This window comes from Cylas formicarius, unplaced genomic scaffold, assembly GCF_029955315.1.
Source record: "Cylas formicarius isolate icCylForm1 unplaced genomic scaffold, icCylForm1.1 PGA_scaffold_1__22_contigs__length_36826433, whole genome shotgun sequence".
Classification (NCBI taxonomy): domain Eukaryota; kingdom Metazoa; phylum Arthropoda; class Insecta; order Coleoptera; family Brentidae; genus Cylas; species Cylas formicarius.
Genome location: NW_026844264.1, coordinates 34051746 through 34071464, shown reverse-complemented (window position 1 = coordinate 34071464; position 19719 = coordinate 34051746). Strand labels below are relative to the sequence as shown.

Sequence of the window (19719 nt, the reverse complement as noted above, 5' to 3'; positions counted from 1 at the left end):
CCATTTTAGAAGCACCGATCACTGGTCCGAGTATTTCAATTTTTCTAGTATTATTTTCACGCTCTCATAGCATTCTTTCAACAATACAGTTATGAAGCAGATTTGCTTTTAAACTTCTAGAAATTCGTTTTACTCTGTGAAAATTTGCACGATGTGGCGACACCGCGGTGTGGAGGGTCAGGGAGGGGGATTTTACGAAATAACCGTCAACTGTTAAACAAAAATATTTATTCTCGATAAAAGCTGCTACATAATGATATGATCAACAATAATTTTCTTGATATATTTATGGGAAGTCGGGTTGGTATAGATTACTGGCGAGGAAAGGTTGATACTACATTTGGAATTATGATTTTTATTGATTACCATTAACGTGGGGGGTAAGAGGAATATTTGGGCGTGTATACAAGGTGTGAGTTATAATACATTGCAAAATATTGCGATTTATGGCAACTTACTAATCAAAGTTGCAATCTGTTTTTTGATTTTTTAAAAATAATTCATGAAATAATGGGACTTTTCGCAAAAAATTCGTCAAATGTTTGGTACGGTACTTTCGTGCATTTGATGCTTCCTTTTTTGCACAAAAAAGATACATTTTAAATTTCACCCCGAGTTTACGATTTCTCGAAAATTGGTTTAAAAAAAAATATTACGTAATATTTAAAATTCAACTTTTTTATGCCATCGATTATAAAATAATCTGGATAATGCATATAACTGAAGCTGATTTGGTAGCGTTTTTTTATATTACTTAAAGTAATAAAAAAAAATGTTCGAATAGATTTTCATCCCTCGTGATGCATTTAGAGACACATTTTTGTTTCTCATTGGCAAATCATTAGTTTCGACTAGCCCTGCATGATGTGGAACTGATTTAGATCTTAGTAAATTTCGAAGCTGCGTCCAAATTTTTGACTTTCTACTGGCTCCAGTGTAAACATTTTTTAATTGAAGCTATATTTTGGTAGAGAAATAAAGAAAATAATAATAATATTAATTAATAATAAATAATAATAATATTATACTTAAGTCGCAACTAACCGGAATATGGATGGTTGTTAATTGTTTAACGATAAGTGATGAATAATAAAATAATTAATTTCTTCTTAACTTTTGAGATATACGGTGGTGGAGTTGGGCACACATGTACTACGTACAGAATTTTGCGGGTCTATTTTGACATTGATGGTACGCCACTGATTTCGTCTTAAAATAAAAAATTGCAACCTTAAAATAAAAAAAAAATTAATATAACTAAAAATTAAAAATGTCCTAAAAGTTAAATTACAAAACACCCTGTATACATACGTCCCGTTTAATGTTCCAAACGCCTAAGGCGAAACACCCAGTACATGGGGGTTTGCATTTCAACAAATTGTCAAAGTGAATTTATCGGTACACTAAAATGACTCTCCCTGTATATTGACTTCCAAACGACGGCCCAATCCCCGCACACCGACAATTCAAAATTACATGCTCTTTTTTTTGTTCGTTATTACTTGCTTTCATTATTAATTATCGAATATTTTCATATTTTTCTTTTATTTATTTTTCCTTTTTTATTTTTAGAGTCTTTTAACTTGTATTCCAGAACTTTCGAGCGTTCAAACTGCAAAATTTGAATTGTCCCTGCTTCACCGACCTAATCCTCCTCCCGCATTATTCTACCATTTATTTACAGCAAACGCAGTGGCGTAGGGGCGTCTAAACCAGGTCCGGAGGCGGGTCCCAGGCTAGCAGTTGCAGGCTAGTCGATGCGTTGGGAGCCGCCGTTTTGGTCAGCCCGATGTAGCTTGGCACGTGCTTGGCCGCCCTCTTCCTTATACTGCTAGCGTACAGTTTCAGCACCTGGCAGTTGCAGGTGACCAGTAGGGCGACCAGAATCCCTTGAAGTCCTTGCACGACGTGAAACGATATCCATATGGCGTCCGAGGGGATCAGCTTGGTCAGCGCGGATAGGGTCAGCACCATCGACAACACTATCGCTATCTGAAACACACGGCATTTTTATATACTACAGCCTCAATCGAGTTTTATTTCTGCCTATACACTTTCACCTTCATACACTTTATCGGGATCTTCAAGTCCATCAAAAGAACCTTATTCTTTTTAGAGAATTGGGGCTATCAAAATCTAAAGCACAATTACTCGTATCAAGATTAAAACAGTGGAATTTGTTGGATCAAAGTACAAGAGTCTCATATTTTTGCACATGACAAGAATATTTCGCGAGTTACTTTTCGAAAGAAGATGATTTAGTATATTGTAATGATGCTGCCGGGCTTCTTCCAGACTTCGTTTTCCAGGAAATTCTGATGAATGGAGAGTTTTTATTTATGCCTCAAAGATAAGCCGTTTTACTCCATAATGGTAAGCAACACGAATACATTCTGACATGACTGTCAGAATTGACAAATGTCAAAATTCAAAGCGTGGGAATATCTCCGAAAACATCCGATTGCTCCCAAACCCGTGCAGTAAAATCGCGGAAATGTCCGAGGTGGTTCGGATTCATGGGAAACGAAACCGAAGTGGTAAAGTGATGCTTTCCGCATGCTAGATCGGTGCGTAACTAGGTATTTTGCAGACGGGAGTAGAAAAATACAATTATACCATAATATACATATAAATTAGGCTTAGGCTTCGTGCGTTAATGGATTTTGTTGGGCCACTCTCAATACGATCTACGTAATTCTGGAACATCGGTTTTAAAGCCCTCAGTAGTTCTCCGAATAAATCCTATTTCCAATAAAAGCCTCTATGTGGGACTCGAACAACAGATTAGAGGCCTCTAGCATAAACACGTATCAGCAAGCCGATCATATATGGTACTACCTTGCAAATAATGCTTCAAAAGGTTTAGAAGCCCCCATTGCAGACTGAATATTCCGAGTTTATCAGCCAACTCAACAATTTTCTCAAAGTGTCATGAGTGTTGCGGACGAAACAGATTGGTCAGGAAGGACCTACCCTTGTAGAAACCATGTTGTTTGACGTCACCGTTGTTATTCTTTTGAAAAAACAATAGCTGTAACGAAACAGACTAAGAAAGTTCTCCAAAATGACATGTCATAGAATTGATAGATTCCGTAAGCGTATTTACTGGCTTATTTAATTACCACAACAGCCTAGGCTTACGGTTTTGTTCAATAATAGGAAAATTCTTAAAATTTATAAATTTTATTTAACGTTTCATATAAAAAATTTACATACTTTAGTGGTAATTTCATTGGATTACGAAAGGAAAAATATGAAATAACTAACATAAATAATTAGACTTTCAAATTTGACCTTTTTAATTTTGATTATCTCGTAGTATAACTGACGAGTTACCAATAATAATATCAATTTTTGATAATTATTATCTAGTTTCCTTAAACTTAAATTCATGATTTGCTTAATTTTTATGTTTATGTTAATTTTCATTCCAATATGTTTTTTTGGGCAATTTGAACAAGATATTGAATATACAACATTTGATTTCCGTTTAACCGGAATTTAATTTTTTAATGGGTTTAAATTAGATTTTATTAGTTTATAAGATTTGTGGCAAGCTGTCATATCATATTTGCACAGAATATGTAAATTATTAATATATGGTATTTATAATGCAACGAGGTACTGTACTGGGAAGACGGATGTTAATAAAAATTTGAAAAAAAAATTGAACATAAGCCCAGTGAAAACTGCATCTTGATATATTTATAAAATAAAATAATTTAACACTCAAAAGAAGTTGAATTTTGATAAGCATCTATTCTCTAAGGGTTGTTATGGAAATTAAAGTTCGTTGTTTATCCCAGTTTTTTAAAAATACTATAAACATATTGTTGTGATATTCTTATTTGTAATTATTTATCAACATTGACTCTTGAGTTCTTTATTTTTTAATTGCATAAATACATATTAGGCTAACACATTTTTTGTTATTTGTTAGTAATTATTTTCAAAAGCAAAGAATTTTCAATTAATTCTGAGAAATTCTATTGGAATTTCAAAGAATTCCAATGAAATTCAATTGAAAGACTATTACTATCTGTTACTACTACTATCCATAAATTGGACTATCCGTTAATATCGCCATCCGTTGCTATGACTGTCTGTTATTATGACTAAGTGTTACTGTGACTATGACTATATGTCACTCGCTAAAGGTCCCACTTTTTTTTCCTGTTCTCTGTTCTCTGTAACACACACACGGTAGGTATTTGAAGCTTGTCCAGTGTATAAAATAATATTTTAATGACCTCGTCCATTTCCTCGTCTTGAATTGGCGATTATCTTCAAGATCAATTTTACGTTCGATACGGCGTACTAGGCCGCGGATTATATCGGATTTTTATTAGTCGACGCGATTTTCACAACCCCGTGTATATTTTTAAAATCACGTAGAATAGATTCATCGGGGAACGAGGCATTGTAATCCTGGTCGAAGTTATAGGATTATCCGACATCGAAAGGCTATTTTCTAGTTCTACACAATGGGTCTCGAGTCTTTGTTATCCAATTTCGCAAATGGATGATCCGATTCGCCATTCCATTCTTAAATCCGAACGACTGGAAATTTTTTACGGCACACCGGGGGGGTCTTAACCATATAGAACCCATCGAAAAGATTTTATTATTCATGTCCTAACATCCTTTATAAATATTTTCTTATGTTTAAGACGAGAACTTCGTATGGAGGTCGCAAGTCCCCTAGCAGTCGTATCTCAGACACCATCGCTTGAAAACTTTAGAGAGAGACGTTGTCAAGTCCATCGTTTTTTCGATAGAGGTCCGAATTTTCTATTTTGAATGAAAATAAGATGTTTGTGTTGAGTTTTCGAGATGCAGACAATTTCAAATTCACGAGAAACTCTGGGAGGAAGGCTACTTTGCAATATTATCTAAAAGACGCAAACAAAAACATCCTTCGCACCTAATTTTTGTCGGAAAATAATATCAACTTCTATCTGTGGGTAATTTCTCCAATACCCTGTATATATAATAATATGTCTTGCAAATGGCTTACTACTAGAATGAGTTCCCCAACATTCTACACTCAGACTGCTCTTGTCCGGACATGCCGGGCAAAATTGGGAAACAAGTTTCAACTAGAAACGCAGGAGTATCTAATACCATCTGTTACTACGACTTTTCATTACTAGGACAATATGTTAATATGACTATCTGTTCCTCTGACTACCTGTTATTACGAATAACTGTTACTATGACTACGACTATCTGTTGCTATGAAATTCGAGACCTCGCTAAAGGTTGCTCGTACTAGGTTCGACAATATGTTCGTATATATTACAGAGGTATTTGACTGCGATCGTTTCAGTAAGTACGTATTTATGTACCTGATTCTCGAATTTTGACCCTGTTTTCACTGGATAGTTCAAGAAGTAAGGGTAAGTACCTGTACACAATTTATCTTACAGGTTAGTTTGAAAATAATCATTTTTGTGTTGTGTGCCTGTCGATTAACAACATTTTTTTTCTTGAGCTATAAGGGGCTGCGGGTTTGGAGTAATAAACAATACGCAAAATTAATCACGGGGTAGGTTGTAAAAGCATTATATTTCTGGTCGAAGTATAACATGAGTTTTCCAACACAGCATTGACTCGTTTGAGACAGTTCAAACAGAAATTTAAAGTTATAAGTAAGTAATAGTCGAACAATGTTAGCTAGACTTATCTAAATGATACAGGGTGAATAAAATCCGGAGTATTCTCGTTGAAAAATAAAATGAAAGAATCGACGGCTAAACTAAATTCGACCTCGAAAATTTCAATTTCCTTTCGAGTACGCGAAAAACCAGGTATCGTCGTCGTTTCTTTCATGTCGAAAGTTAATTCACGTACACCGTCTTCTGATAAGGAACGGTTAAGCGTCGGCGGATAAGAAAGAGCTAGGGGAAAATTTTTAATCTGGCGAGATTTACCGCCCACGTAGCCATTTAAATTTACTTTAAAAGAACTCGTATCTTTAAATTATGCTCGACTGTTCGCGTGTTAACGTTCTTCCGTATTATAGGGGGTTCGGGTATACAGGGTGATATGGAAACGGCGTCGCAGATTTTGTTCTGTCGGAATAAAATAAAAAATGACAGTAGATAAACGAAGGAGATTCTGACGGACATAACCTAAATGAAGAGGGTTCAGATGAACATCACCGAAACAAGTGGCGCTGTGATGAACACAACCTAAACAAAGGGAGTTCTGACGACGCGGATTTATAACACGTACGTGGCGACATAGTACGACACGAGGGATAAAAACTTATACTTCGCCACTTGTTTTTAATCACCGTCACCTATGGCGTATTACGTTATATTCGTCAGAACTCCCTTGTTTCGGTTATATACGAGGGCAGCGCCAATATTTCCCTGCCTGAATATGAAAGAAACAAAGTAGAGTAACACCTTTTTATTTTTCAATGTAATTCCCCTTAACCCTTAAATACACTTATTACATCTCATTATTAATAACTCAATCCCTTTAAAAAAATATTCTTTTGGTTCGTGTGCAAAATGAGCTAAAAAAACCTCTTTTAACTCAACTTTTTCGTCAAACCGCCGTCCACGTAATTCCTTTTCCAAATATCCAAACAAATAATAGTCGCTGGGGGCCATATCTGGACCATAGGGAGGATGATATATCTGTTGGAACCCGAACTCTAAAATGACAGCTTGTGCAACACCAGCAGAATGGACAGGTGCATTATCGTGCAAAAGACGCACGCCTCTCGTCAGTTTTCCTCGACGTTTTACACGGATGCAGTCTCGCAATTTATGTAATAATGTTGCGTAATATTTACAGAATCCCAAAAGATCGTGGCCATCACCTTTTTTGTTGACTGGCACACTCCGAATTTTCTTGGAAGTGCTTCACCCTTACGACGTCACTCCATTGATTCTTTTTTCGATAGAGGGCCATAATAGAGAACCATAGTTTCTATTACAGGCTTTGGTTCCGACCTACAGAGTTCCAAAAAAGACCGCGCACACTCGACACGGCGTTGTTTTTGAATAGCCGAAAGGTTTTTAGGAACCCGTCTTGCATACCTAAATGATCATGCAGGATTCGACGAACACTTGTATCAGAAAGCTTAGCAATTTCTGAGATTTTCTTGACCTTTAAACGTCGACCACTCAATACCACCTCTTCCACAATCGCAACAATACCTTCCGTTAGGACCTCCATTGGTCGACCAGTTCTTGAATCATCTTCAAGAGACTCCTGCCCCATTCGAAAACGTTTTGCCCATTCTTTCACTAGAGAAAGTTATAGGTTCAAGTTGTTAAAAATGATTACAGAAGGCAAGGCACTTTCAAACTTGCAGCATTGAGGGGAGACTGCGTGAAAAGAAGAAGAACTAGTAGTATAACGCTTAATGTCAAATATTGGATTCTGAACACAAAAATTACCCAGGCACAGTTGAAAAATCGCAGACACCAAAGTGGATAGTGTTTATTAGTTTTGGTTTTAGTTAATTAGTTAAGTCAAGTATTTTTGCTTTGACAAAATGCTTTGTAAAACTAACGAATATAACAGCTCATTAAGGGACAACGTTTTGCCAAATTTATTTACATAATTTAGTTTCATATCAAACTTTTTATTTTTTAAATTTGACTCTCAGTTCCAACATTCACTTGGTAAATTACATGGCACCATTTCAATGACACCCTGTATGTTTTCAATTGTTACTGTTTACAAAAATTAAAAATCTCAATACTTTCGATCAGCGACCGGCGTATTCGTAGCTCGAGGGTTGTGGTTAAGGATTAGGAGCCGGTCAGAGTAGCCGGGGTATTTATTACAGGCTTTCTTGGGTCGGACATAAAGGAAAATGGGCAAAATTTGAATGGATGTCGCTAGCCACCAGAGCAAAGGCCAGCCAGCGTCGTCGCAAAAGTCGCTCTGGTAGATTAAATTCGTCATATTCATTACCTTTTGTTGAAAAATAAAACGAGGAACCTTATTTTTTTGAGTTATTTACTAACCAAATCGAACACTTTTTACGGAAAATTTTGTATTTTCATAAAAACCCTTTCATAGCATCTTTTTTTATAACTAATAGCTTAAGGTATCCAGATATCCAAAAAGCAAGAACCTAATTTACCAAAGAATTACAATCCAATGTCTATAGTTCACACTTTTTGAATCAGTAATAAAAAACCGGTTAACACGCTTTTTATATAGCAGCAATCATTGTGAGAGACGTAGTGGAGGGAAAAATAACTAAAGAGTTCTTTTTCAAAAATATACTACGTTCCATTCTAGTAGCAAAACGGCATTTTAAAGTTGGTACAAACATGTACAACACGAACACTTCTGCTGACAAGACCGTCGGAATTGACAAATGTCGAAACATCCTGTTGCTTCAAGGCCGGTGCGGTTATATCCGGGATATGTACGAGGTGCCACGGGTAGCTGGGGATCGAAACTGACGTGATAAAATGGAAAATAAATAACTAAATCCATACGTTTTCGTTTTTTTAACTAGCATTAGTAATATAATTGAAAATATACAAACTAACTAAAGCTAGCCGAAATTACCCAGAAAAACCGCAGGCACGAAAATGTCTGTCGGTGATGGTGGTTGGTTTATCGATTCAACGAAAATTACACATCATGGATAATAAAATCTGGTGGGTTGCGGTTACACGTGCCGCCCCTAATACTAATTCGAAGGAAAAATGCAATTGGGCATGCCGTCGCGTCCCGACGGACTCACCTTCGTGAAAAGTATTATCTGGAGGGTCCGCTTGCGTCGCATTTTGTCGCGTATTCGCTTGTCGGTCTGCATTCCGACGATATACCTAGACAGGACCGTGGAACGCAGCAGATAGTAGAAGGTCGCTGCGGCGAATGCGCCAGATGGCAGCACTGAGCCGTAAACGAAGGCGTCGTCGTCGAGAAACCTGAAACGGAAGAGACGTAACCCCCAAATTCCTGATTGTTATTTTGAGGTTAACTTTAAACTAAAAAAAACAATTAATTCAATATTAATAAAAATGACAACCAAGTTAAATTAAACATCAGATGAGTAATTTTTATATCAAATATATATAAAGCAAAGCATCCCAGAGGATTCTATAATTTCTCCCTTAATGTTCTCCATTTTTTTATTATTTATTTATTTACATAGCCAAAGTCTAACCAACAGGCAAACGTGGCTGTTCAGTTACAGGATACCGCATATTAAACATCACATTACATGGTCGGGAACACAAAAGAAACTTAACTAGGTATTTCCCAAGCTAATCGACAGTAATTAAAAAAATGTTACAAAATGTTGTTTCTTTTAAACTCGTTTAGGCTTAAGTTGACTAAGTCCGCACGTACGAGTACATCTAATAGAAAAAATAGTTGGATCTGATTCTTTATATAGAAAACTACTAGCATTAAAGGACAAGATTGTTGACAATTTTATAAAGAAAAATCTGCGCAATTTCTGCCTGTTTCAAGCGATCTCAATTTATAAAACCGCATAAAAGTAGTGCCCGTCTCTATTATAACTAAAATTAAGGTTTCTAAAAAGATTTTGTAGACACTCCCTATCCTGTCGATCGGATACTTGTGATAGATACACTGGATGAATATTCCAAGATATACCTATAATCTATAACTTGTCGAGTTGTTGTATATACACAACTCGTTAATTTTTTGTTATAATATATCAATAATATGTAACAAATATATAGACTTTGATGTTCATATTTATGAATGTGTTGCTAAGAATTTAATTAATTTCTTCATTATTATCATAAAAAAAATGATTTTATTTTCATCTAAACCCTTTCTATTACTGCCAATTTGTGATAATAATTACCTTGTGTTGGCAAACTGTGATATCATATTCGAAAAGAATATTTTTGTTTAATTGCATGATTTTTTGATATTTCCTTTTTATCATAAAACATACCGGTACGTTGTTTAAATATTTCATTAATGTTATTTCAGGGTAATGATTCTCAATTAATATTTTGATAAAATTTCCGGTTTATAGTCTGGTGATGGCATTTTTATATCACGATCTGTCGCAGTTACGTACCATGTATGTTTTGTATACAGTTTTGTTTATATGTTACCATCATTATCAAAGTTATGTCAGGAAAAATATTTTTTCTACCGCATTCCTTACATTCCAAAAACGCAGTGATAAATTTTTTAAGTCACTCGTGACTCAAATGTCGTTTTTCAAACTTGTTGAAATGATATTCTATTCCATCTGTTTAAATTTCAATTGCAAATTATGTTTTAAATTATTAAAAGCATTAAGAATATCATTAACATAATTATAAAAAAAACGCTTTTTTATTTTTCCAAATATCCTTTTTCCTTCCCCTATTCCTTTTTCAGTTTAGAAGAAATTTCATTTTCTTTAAAAAGATACACAATTAAATCTCATCTTATGAATGGCGTTCCTTTGTTTTATTATACACAATTAATACGTTCTCAACAAATTTATGCCCTTATGTAAAAAGAAACAGGCGGCTTTGAGACGACGCCGACAAAGGAATCTGCTTTAATTCATTCCATAAACTTAGTCGCCCTGGCGTTTCCGAAGATTCAATCCCGCGCCCGCACAATCAGCGCCGCCATTTGCAATTAACTCGGATATAACGTTTTCGCTGGTTAGCTGGCGGTGCGATAACTTGGTTAATGCAAACGATGCGACCGACGTATTAGGCATTACTGTAGCTTTCGAATATTTATCAGGTTATTTACGATTTATGCGTTTACCTATTAAATCCAACCTTAAAAGTAACCTTTGGACCCATTTGGATGCAATATTATAAAACTGAAAGTGTTTAGGTATTCATCGGTCTAAATCTATAAAAAACTGTTTCTAGAATCCCTTGAAAATGGATTGGGCTTTTTGAAAATCATTTTTAATATTTAATAGTCCATTTTTATCTAACCTGACACGAGAACATAAACATAACATAACATTCAAAACCAATAGAGCGTTTTTTGTTTTTGTAAAAATTATGCTATACAAAGTTCACTAAATAGCATCAAAACTAGTTTTATAACAAAAAGGAATTTTAATATTAATAAAATAATGTTCTTATTTTAGTATTTTGAGGTAGTTTTTTATTTTAAACAAGTTGAAACTACTATATATTAACTTTTGGATTCCTCTTGAGACCTGTTGGCTTCTTCAGAGCTTAACTGAAATTGTTTTGCATTCTCCTCTATACCTGCTTACATATCGTTTGAGGGGGGCGGAGCTAAATGAGGGGCATGAACATTGTCTCGGATGACTGATTCCCATATAAACAAGAACTTTCTCGTTTCTCTAGTTTTAACATTATATTTCGTATGAACTCTGAGTAAGTGGTTTTATCATTCCATCCATATTTTCAACTCGTGCATTTTTAAAGAGACTTTCCTGATGCTTTGAAGATCAACCGCGTGTCCACTATCTTTAACAAGCCTGATATAGAGGCCCTATCTCAATATTTTATATTAAAGGTATTGAATTTCTTCCCAAGTCTGAAGTTAATTAACTGGAATCTAATAATCTCTTTAACCCTACTCAGTTTGACTTTAGACTTGACCTGCCCACTATAGATGCTATACTGCTAGATTCTTCCATTGCGTCAGTCATAAAATTCTACTAAACAAACTAGAATGAAACTTTTGTAATCATATCTCGCTGATCGAAAACGGTATGTCATAGTAAGTTAGAGAAATAATGACGTGAAACAAGTGAATCATCCTCAGGGATCCATACTGGGTCTCATTTTATTCACATTGTGTATAAATGGCCTGCATTACTTTTCGCTTCCTGACTCATGTGTTTTATATCTCAAAATATAACTGAAACGTGCTTGAAGGCTGCAGAATTGTTTACTCAAAATTAATTGTGCTTTAACAATGAGAGAGTGATAATTTCAAGTAATCGGGAAATGCAGAAAGGTAAATCAGCTAAGCTAAGACACTGTAACAATTGTAATTGAGACGTTCACAACCGTAACCTTAAACTCTCTGTATCAGTGAGGAACTCTTCGGATGTGACCCTCAGCAACTGTTTGGACGGTTTTGAAAATATCATATGATTAACGCGATTGTCAAATAATATTACAAATATTCTGGATTCCTCCTGCGTCGTCAGAAAGAAGAATCCAAAAGATTTGCACATAGTATTATGCTTACAGTATCGGAAATTTCGTTGGAAACAAAAGTTATTTCCCAATATTTCGTTTTTTCATACATTGGGCTTAAAATTGAAAACAATTCAGGTACAAAGTGTCTCCAACATTTTTATACGTAACCATATCTTTTGTGAAGTGAACTTTGTCAACCTAGTTTGGTTTAATTGCCCTCTGCGCTTATAAATTATCTCAACGCATTGTCCGAACTAAAACTGAGGAAAACTATCTTCCGAGCGGGGCAGTTCCCGATCGTCGGATCCGTTACAATGGATACTGAACGACGCGCAGTTGGAATTTAGACGGCAGCGTCTTAATTAAGGGTCACGGAAAGTTTCCTCCTCTCCTAGAAACTATATAGCGTGCTCGGAGACGAATTCGTACAAGCGGAATCCGACTACGATTCGCGATTATCAACTCGCCAAATTGTTCGTCGGGGAGACGAGCTTTGTGCAATAAATTGCACGGACGATTATTGCATGCCGAACGTGAAATTGGCACAACGTTAATTAAAACCCGAGCCGTTCTATTTTAGCGAGTCGCCTCTTTTTTTTTTTGAAATCCCGTTTTTGATTACGCGTTTTTAGTAGTAGTAGCAAGTCCAGGTAGTGCAAAAACCAACATGTATATAATTGTGAATGACATCGAGTATAAAACAAACAAACATAAAACAACAAAACCATCGAAAATTCAAATAAACAAGAAAAAAGAAGCAAATCAATTAAAGATGTAAAAATCCGGGCTATATTTTAATTTCGCTTTAAATTCAACAACAGCGTACCCCATTATCGATAAACATTTAGAATTTAATACAAGGTCTAAGTTTGTCTAAATCTGTAAAGATAACTATGGTTATCGCTATTTTTAGGAATACACGAACGATCTTGTGAATATGACGCAGCTGTCGATACAACCAAACACAAGTCGATGGCGTAATGCGTAATCTTTAAATACAAGGTTGGACATGACGCGCAGATGAATAACTACTCCACAGTACTGGTTACAGGAAAGTTAAATGGGAATGCAATAGAGCATGGCTTACTATTATTAAATAACTAGCTGGTTTGCATTAGGTATACTAAAATCTGCTTTTCTCAAATCGCGGCCTTTGAGAAGAAAACAGTTGACAGTTCCCATCTAAAAACAAAACTTTGGAGATGATGATACTTCTTTACATTCAAAACATTATATCAAGGGTTATAATAATGATATTTATAATAATATGCTTTAATTGCTTTTCCACACTTCATAATGTTCAGCATCGTCCCATATTACATAATAGTGATCAATTAACCATGTAAAATAGCTTTCCCTTTATTCATTTAAATGCCTGTTATGGGGTTTAAGCTTTGGGAAAATAACACAGCAATGGAATCCTAAGGCCCAGAGACTGAACCTTGATCAAAGTAATAATGGTGGTTTAGCTTGGTGTGATCATTGTTAATATTGCTGAGCGTTGCCGTAGTCCAAATAATCGGTTTTTCAAAATAAATAATAAGCTTCAAATCGTTTTAATTTTACAAGTTAAAAGGTCAACAACAATTTGTCAAATACTAACAATTGAAGCAAGTCAACGGACAAATTATCTTAAAAAAAAGAACATATAATAACTACGTTAAATCGGCTAGGGAAACCGTAAAATGACGTCAGGACGAACGCGACGTTGCCAAAGCATCGCAAAATGTCGCAGAAACGCCTTGGCATAACTACTAACAGCAAATTCATTGCTAAAATTTGTTTGTTGTTTCGTTGACGCATTTTTTAATAAACGTTGGGGGCGCTTTTGAATATTTTCGGGTGAATCCGAGCGATTTAAATGTTAATTAGTTTAATGTTTAGTTAACCATTTGCTCGTTCGAATTATATATGCAAAACCTAATTAGCCAAAACGCGAAAATTCATGTTTCGTGAGCGGGAAATTATTATTAGATCGAATGGTCGCGAGGCCTACAATAACAAAAAAACAATAAATTAAAATTAAAAACGATTTTATTTAGTGACGAAAGAGTGGAAATGAATTTGCGTTCTAGTTTTTAAAATTTTCCCAAATTCACATAAAAAATCGACAAAATCAATTTTTACAGATTTTGTTGTGGTCATTTGGTGAAAAATCTTCATTTGAGACTACTGTTTAATTCAGAAAATTTTCGATTGATAACTGGCGGCTTAAGACACTTTGCACTATAAAAATTGTTGAAAAAGACGATTTTTGAATGAAATTTATTGGAAATATATCGGCGGAGTTTAAATGACAGTGAAATCAAACCCGAAGTTCTGATTAAGAACTTTAATCACCATTCACAGAATACAATTAACAAAAAATGAATAAACGGAATGGCGGTTGCCATGGTTACGGACAGACAGTCAGCTCGCACGGCATAATGAGCGCATTCACTAGATCGAGAGTCAGCAAAACTTTTCTCTAACAAAATATATATAAAATGTGAGTTTTCACTAACTTCACACTAAATTTAATGGAAATATATTAAAAAAGTTTATTTTCACTAATTTTTTGTGGCAATTTCGCGCGAAAGTGAAATTTTTAGAATAACTGCCTATTTAACCTACTTTTTTTTCCAAAAATTGGCGCAAAGGCCTCTTTTGATCCAAATTTTTGACGAAAATATATTAAAATATGGGGATTTTCACTAACTTTTTTTGTTCAATTTCGTCAGACAGAGATTAGAAAAGGTTTAATTTCACTGTTTTTTTTAAGTGATTTCGTCAGAATATGAGGTTATAGAGCCCCATTTAAGATAATTTTCACTACAAAATTTGATTATAAGACGAATTTGAGTAGAATTTGATGCAAATGCACTTAAAAAAGTGGATTCTCAAATTCATAGACGACTTAAACTAAATTGAAACAGTCTCAACAGGGACAAAAAGAGCTCGGTAAAAGGTTTTGGGGGTGATTTTCATGTAAACCATCAGTTTCTGGCAAAATATTATATAGGAAAATGTGACTTTCGGAAAAAAAATTGTACGGTAGGTGGGCATTTGATGTATACATATTACAAATAAACAATTTTTCTGGGACCTGTATATATTTCGAAGATTAAAAAATAAAGGATGTTAACATTCCTGAAAACTATGTAAAAATTGTATTTTTGACCTATATACAGAAACCGCTTCGCCGATATATATATGGGCGCACTTATTCGTCATAATCTGCGTTTTATCTGAAATATTGGGGTCGTAAAAAGGCGCGGCGATCTTCCCCGGGGAATAAACGGCTTCCCGCCGAATTCGGAGCGAGGGAAACTGTTGCCGTCCATAACTTATGATCCGCCGTATCCTTTGTTACGACGCGGTTATGCAATTCGCAAGTTATGGCCGGAAAACGCTCAATAAAAGTCGGTGCGAATTTTCCTATGCTCAAAATTTACTATTGAGACTTTTTTGCGTGGTTCGAAAAAAAAATTCGAAATTGGCCTTCTAAACTTATATGGGTAGGTATTCGAACTTTTGTTGGCGACGAAATTAATTTTTCACGAAAATGAAATACTGTGATGTATTTTTTTTTCATTCCATTTAAAAAAAAAAATTCTGTAAAGTACTCTATAATCGGCAGTAATAAAAAAACTCGCTCTAAGGGTTGAACATCAGCTCCAAATGAGAGTTTTCGAAGAAATTTTATTAAATTTTTGCAGTGAAAAGTGTCTCGAATCAGCAGCTATTGATCTAAAAACCTCCTTTTCTGAAGAAACGACCACAAAAAAAACAAACACAATCACTTCTTCAGTCGATTTTCATTAAATGACAGTCATAATCACCTTTTCATTTTTTTTTGAAAAATCGGCCGTTAATATAATACCTTCTTTTCTGAAAAAATGATTGCGAAATACAAGTCAAAATTTTGAAGAATATTTTCGTCAAATTCCAGTCAAAAAACATCTTTTTCAAAAATTGTGGATTTTGAAACCCAAAAATATAATTTTCGACGAGTAAGCAGATAAATATATACTCTAATATAAGTATACAAATTACATTATGTTACATTTAAGGTCACGAGTAGATAGATGATTGTGAATATATACGTATAGAAAAAATAAATAAAAATTTCGCTTTAAGGGCATATATTTTTTATAAAATATACGATGTCAGATATTAACGAGTTAGCAGTTAAAGTTGAAATACTTATAAGTTAAACTCACCAGCAGTTCCTTTCTTTCATGCCTTTCGTGTCGAGCAAGTTGCCTGCCCGCTCGTAATACTGCGTCGAGATGCTGGCTAGTAGTAAGAGTGACGGCACACCCCATCCGAACAGAGAATATCTACGAAATTGTAGTACATATTAATGGGTTATGTGTATACCGTCTACGGGACATGATGATTATAGCCTGTGAAAAACACCCTGTATATCTCTGAAGTGTATTAATGTCAATACTCTGTGGATCTGTTCTGTCCTGCTAGTAATTGTCCTTCATTGTGAACAAAAGCAAAGTGGACGATTTATCTTGCAAGGGTCAGCCCTCGATAAATGAGACCAATAAATGAAATAATTATATCGGAGCTCGTGCAAACCACCCGTAAATTAAAGTATTTAATCAACTTAAAACTTTCAAAAGACCCTAACAGCGACCGGACGAAGCTTTCAAATATCCCTTTTTTCAAGTTATTAAAAACAAACACGTTTTCCGGCGGCCTTCGATAGCTTTTCAGATGCATGTCATTTTAATTTCGGCGTCCAGGAAGTTGTTGTCAAACCCCTATTGTTTCTGTTTGGCCACCGAATTCGTCGAACTGTCGATAGAGTCGACGAAACAATGGCAGTCGATAACGGGGTTCTCAAAATCGAAGCATAAGTAGAATGGATAACGAGTCCCTGTAATAGGTCGAAGGGGCAATCCTGACTTAGGTATACTGTAGAAACGAGGAATTTTGGAATCGCGAAAAAAAGGTTTAGTTTAGTTATCTGATATCGACTATACTTTTCACAAATCAAACGTCAATATTTTGTGGTCGCGAGTCTTTCTTTAAACGCGCATCACATCCAACGGTTTCAAAATTCACAACCAGGAGAGCTACGACACCCATTTCTTCGTGCGTACCGTATAAATTTGTTGCTAGAGGTTAATCGAAACTGTTTCGAAACCAGAACAAGTATAAATAGTATTACAGTAGCCTTTGAAAACTTTGCTCGGAAACACCCTGTACGCCTCTGACGTGTGAAATTGGAAATATCCTGTGGATTGATTCTGTTCTGTTACTAGAAAAGTCAAACACACATCGAATCCAACGATATCAAAATTCACAATCAGGAGAGCTACGACACCCATTTCTTCATAAGTACCGTATAAATTTGCTGCCTATATCGTCGTCGTTGACGGGTACGAGGTGAAGTCCGGTCTTGAACTGGCTGTACATGTTGTGCGTCATCAGTAGCATCCACGTGAAAACGCAGAGTCGGACGTACTGCAGAGCGAACGCCATGGCGATACACAGTTCCGAATCCTGCAAGGAAGAAAGTCGGCGTAAAATTGCGAAAATGAGTGTTTTCGGAGGATTATTCAAAAAACTATTTAATTGGTATCCGCGTCGCAGCTACCTTTATTAAAAGACATTAATTATCTTCACAATCACCTGACACAAAAGAACGTTTTTCCCTCTTAGCGTTCTTTTTTTAGCGGAGCACTTATTCTGTCCGGCAAGTACATAAATCATCCGGCGGACAGTTTATTGAGAGAAAATTTCCTGGAGGTGAATTCGAAGCAGCAAGTCCGTCGCAGGAAATGGGAATTTATCTGATTAAATTTAAATTTTACATTTCTTCTCGCGCAGGGTCCGCATCTATAAATTCGACACGACAAATTCGTTATTCTGAGGTCTTGTACGATGCAATTAAAAAGTTTATCGGATGGGTATTAGAGATTATGGGACATCTCTTGGTTAGTAAACAATTTTAGTGCACTAGCTGACACGAAAGTTACGATGGCCCCTTGGACATTGGGATTTTAGATTTGTTTAATTAATTAACTACCCAAACAACAAGAGACTGTTGCTGTTCGTATAGTCTTTCTGTCATAACCAAGGCAAAAACAGGTGAGAAGTTGGTGTTTTTTTTATTTACTTTGGGGGTCTTTTGAATGCCCGCAATGAAAAGGTCAGACGACCTCTTAAAGATATTTTCGCTTGTTTTGGTTCGGGAAACTTTTCCAGCAAACCATTCGCTATAGTTTTTCGCGTTTTCGTTTCTGCTTTCTTATACTTTCTCCACTGGAAGAATAAATTAGAACGAGATGCATAGTTGGAGTCATATGGTACCTTGAATATGTTGTAACTAACATCTTTGCTGCCTCAATAATGTAAGATTTAAACACGTCTTGATCAATTTTATAATAACTGGTAATGACTTCAAGAACTAACATTTGTATCAAGCCTAGTAATTTTGGCTGCTATATCTGGGTTTAAAAAAACGTCTGCCAGTATTGTCATTGCTGCTAGTACCGAAACCTAGCTTCGACTTATCTATTATTAAGCCCATTTGTTCTTTAAATTATTTTTAAATCCATTACCTATTTTTAGCCACAGCAAGCAAGTTTCAACTAAGTCAGGTGTAATTCATACTCAAAAAATCGGATTCTGGCATGCAGAACCGGAATGGAAGATTGGTATAGTCTGTTCATAGAAAGTGACTAAGGAAAAACCCGGGCAAGCTGCAAGAATCAAATATGGCCGAACAGGTCCGTACTTTGTTTAGAATTGAGTTATTTGATTAATATTTTAATCGGTTATTCCTTTGATCCCTCCCATGGGAGACGAGTTCCTCCGGTACCTCAAAACCTCCTCAATTTTAAATGCGGTCCTTTTTGCGGGTTCCGGTAGCCCTAGGGCCCCTCAACACACGATAATACCCTTTACGCAACGATCCGAAATCAAATAACTCTAAACAACTCAAAAAAATCTTTAAAAAACGACCTCCTCAAAAGCGATTTTTGAGGTCGCTTGTCCCTCAAGAAATTTTTCTGAATCCAATGGTGAAAACACGAACCTCCTAGATCTTACCGATTCCGAGATCCCACGAGATTCCACGAGTCTGCTAATTGCAAGCATATGCTTTTTGTTTCAAGGCTAATGTGATTTATTGAAGGGATAACTTCATATGACAAATAATTTGTTTTCTAAATAACATATTTTTATTATGAGTGTATGGAGCAATTTTATTGCTGCGTATACTTTTCGTATGTTGTGGTTGATATGCTCTTTGTCTCTAATTTAATTTTCGGTAAAACAGAACCAATTAAAAAAAATGAACGCGTTTTCAGCCCCCCACCGCCAAAGGCTTCGTCACGCTCCGAAATCTAGTCGTTTCCGTCGCTCAAAAGCGGAGATTCGAATTTTATAAGAGCCGTGAAACAATTAAAACTGCCGACGACTCTCCCTTTGACTGCCCCCCCCCCTCCCGCCCCAACTAAGGTGAAATTTTCATTTCGTTGACCCTTTTCGGAGCCGGTGGGGTCGCTCGCTGTCGACGAAGGCCCTTCCGACAAATTTACTCGGTTGTTTAGGAATTCGTCGCCCCCATCCCCATTCGGAACGAATTTTTCGAGTTCCTTTGTTT

At 35.7% G+C, this 19719-nt stretch overlaps 1 protein-coding gene across 1 annotated transcript in view; it reads right to left on the bottom strand.

Annotated features, from left to right (window-relative positions):
• Positions 1-217: 217 nt before the first annotated feature.
• The window catches only part of LOC132696718 (cadherin EGF LAG seven-pass G-type receptor 1-like), a 70069-nt gene continuing 50567 nt past the window's right edge, over positions 218-19719 (bottom strand). Inside the window, exons 4-7 of the mRNA XM_060661708.1 lie at positions 17452-17612; positions 16313-16432; positions 8729-8915; positions 218-1992 (exon numbers count right to left, since the gene is read on the bottom strand). Of these exons, the coding sequence (XP_060517691.1) occupies positions 1708-1992; positions 8729-8915; positions 16313-16432; positions 17452-17612 (753 nt within the window). The 3' untranslated portion in view covers positions 218-1707. The remainder of the gene's footprint in view (positions 1993-8728; positions 8916-16312; positions 16433-17451; positions 17613-19719) is intronic.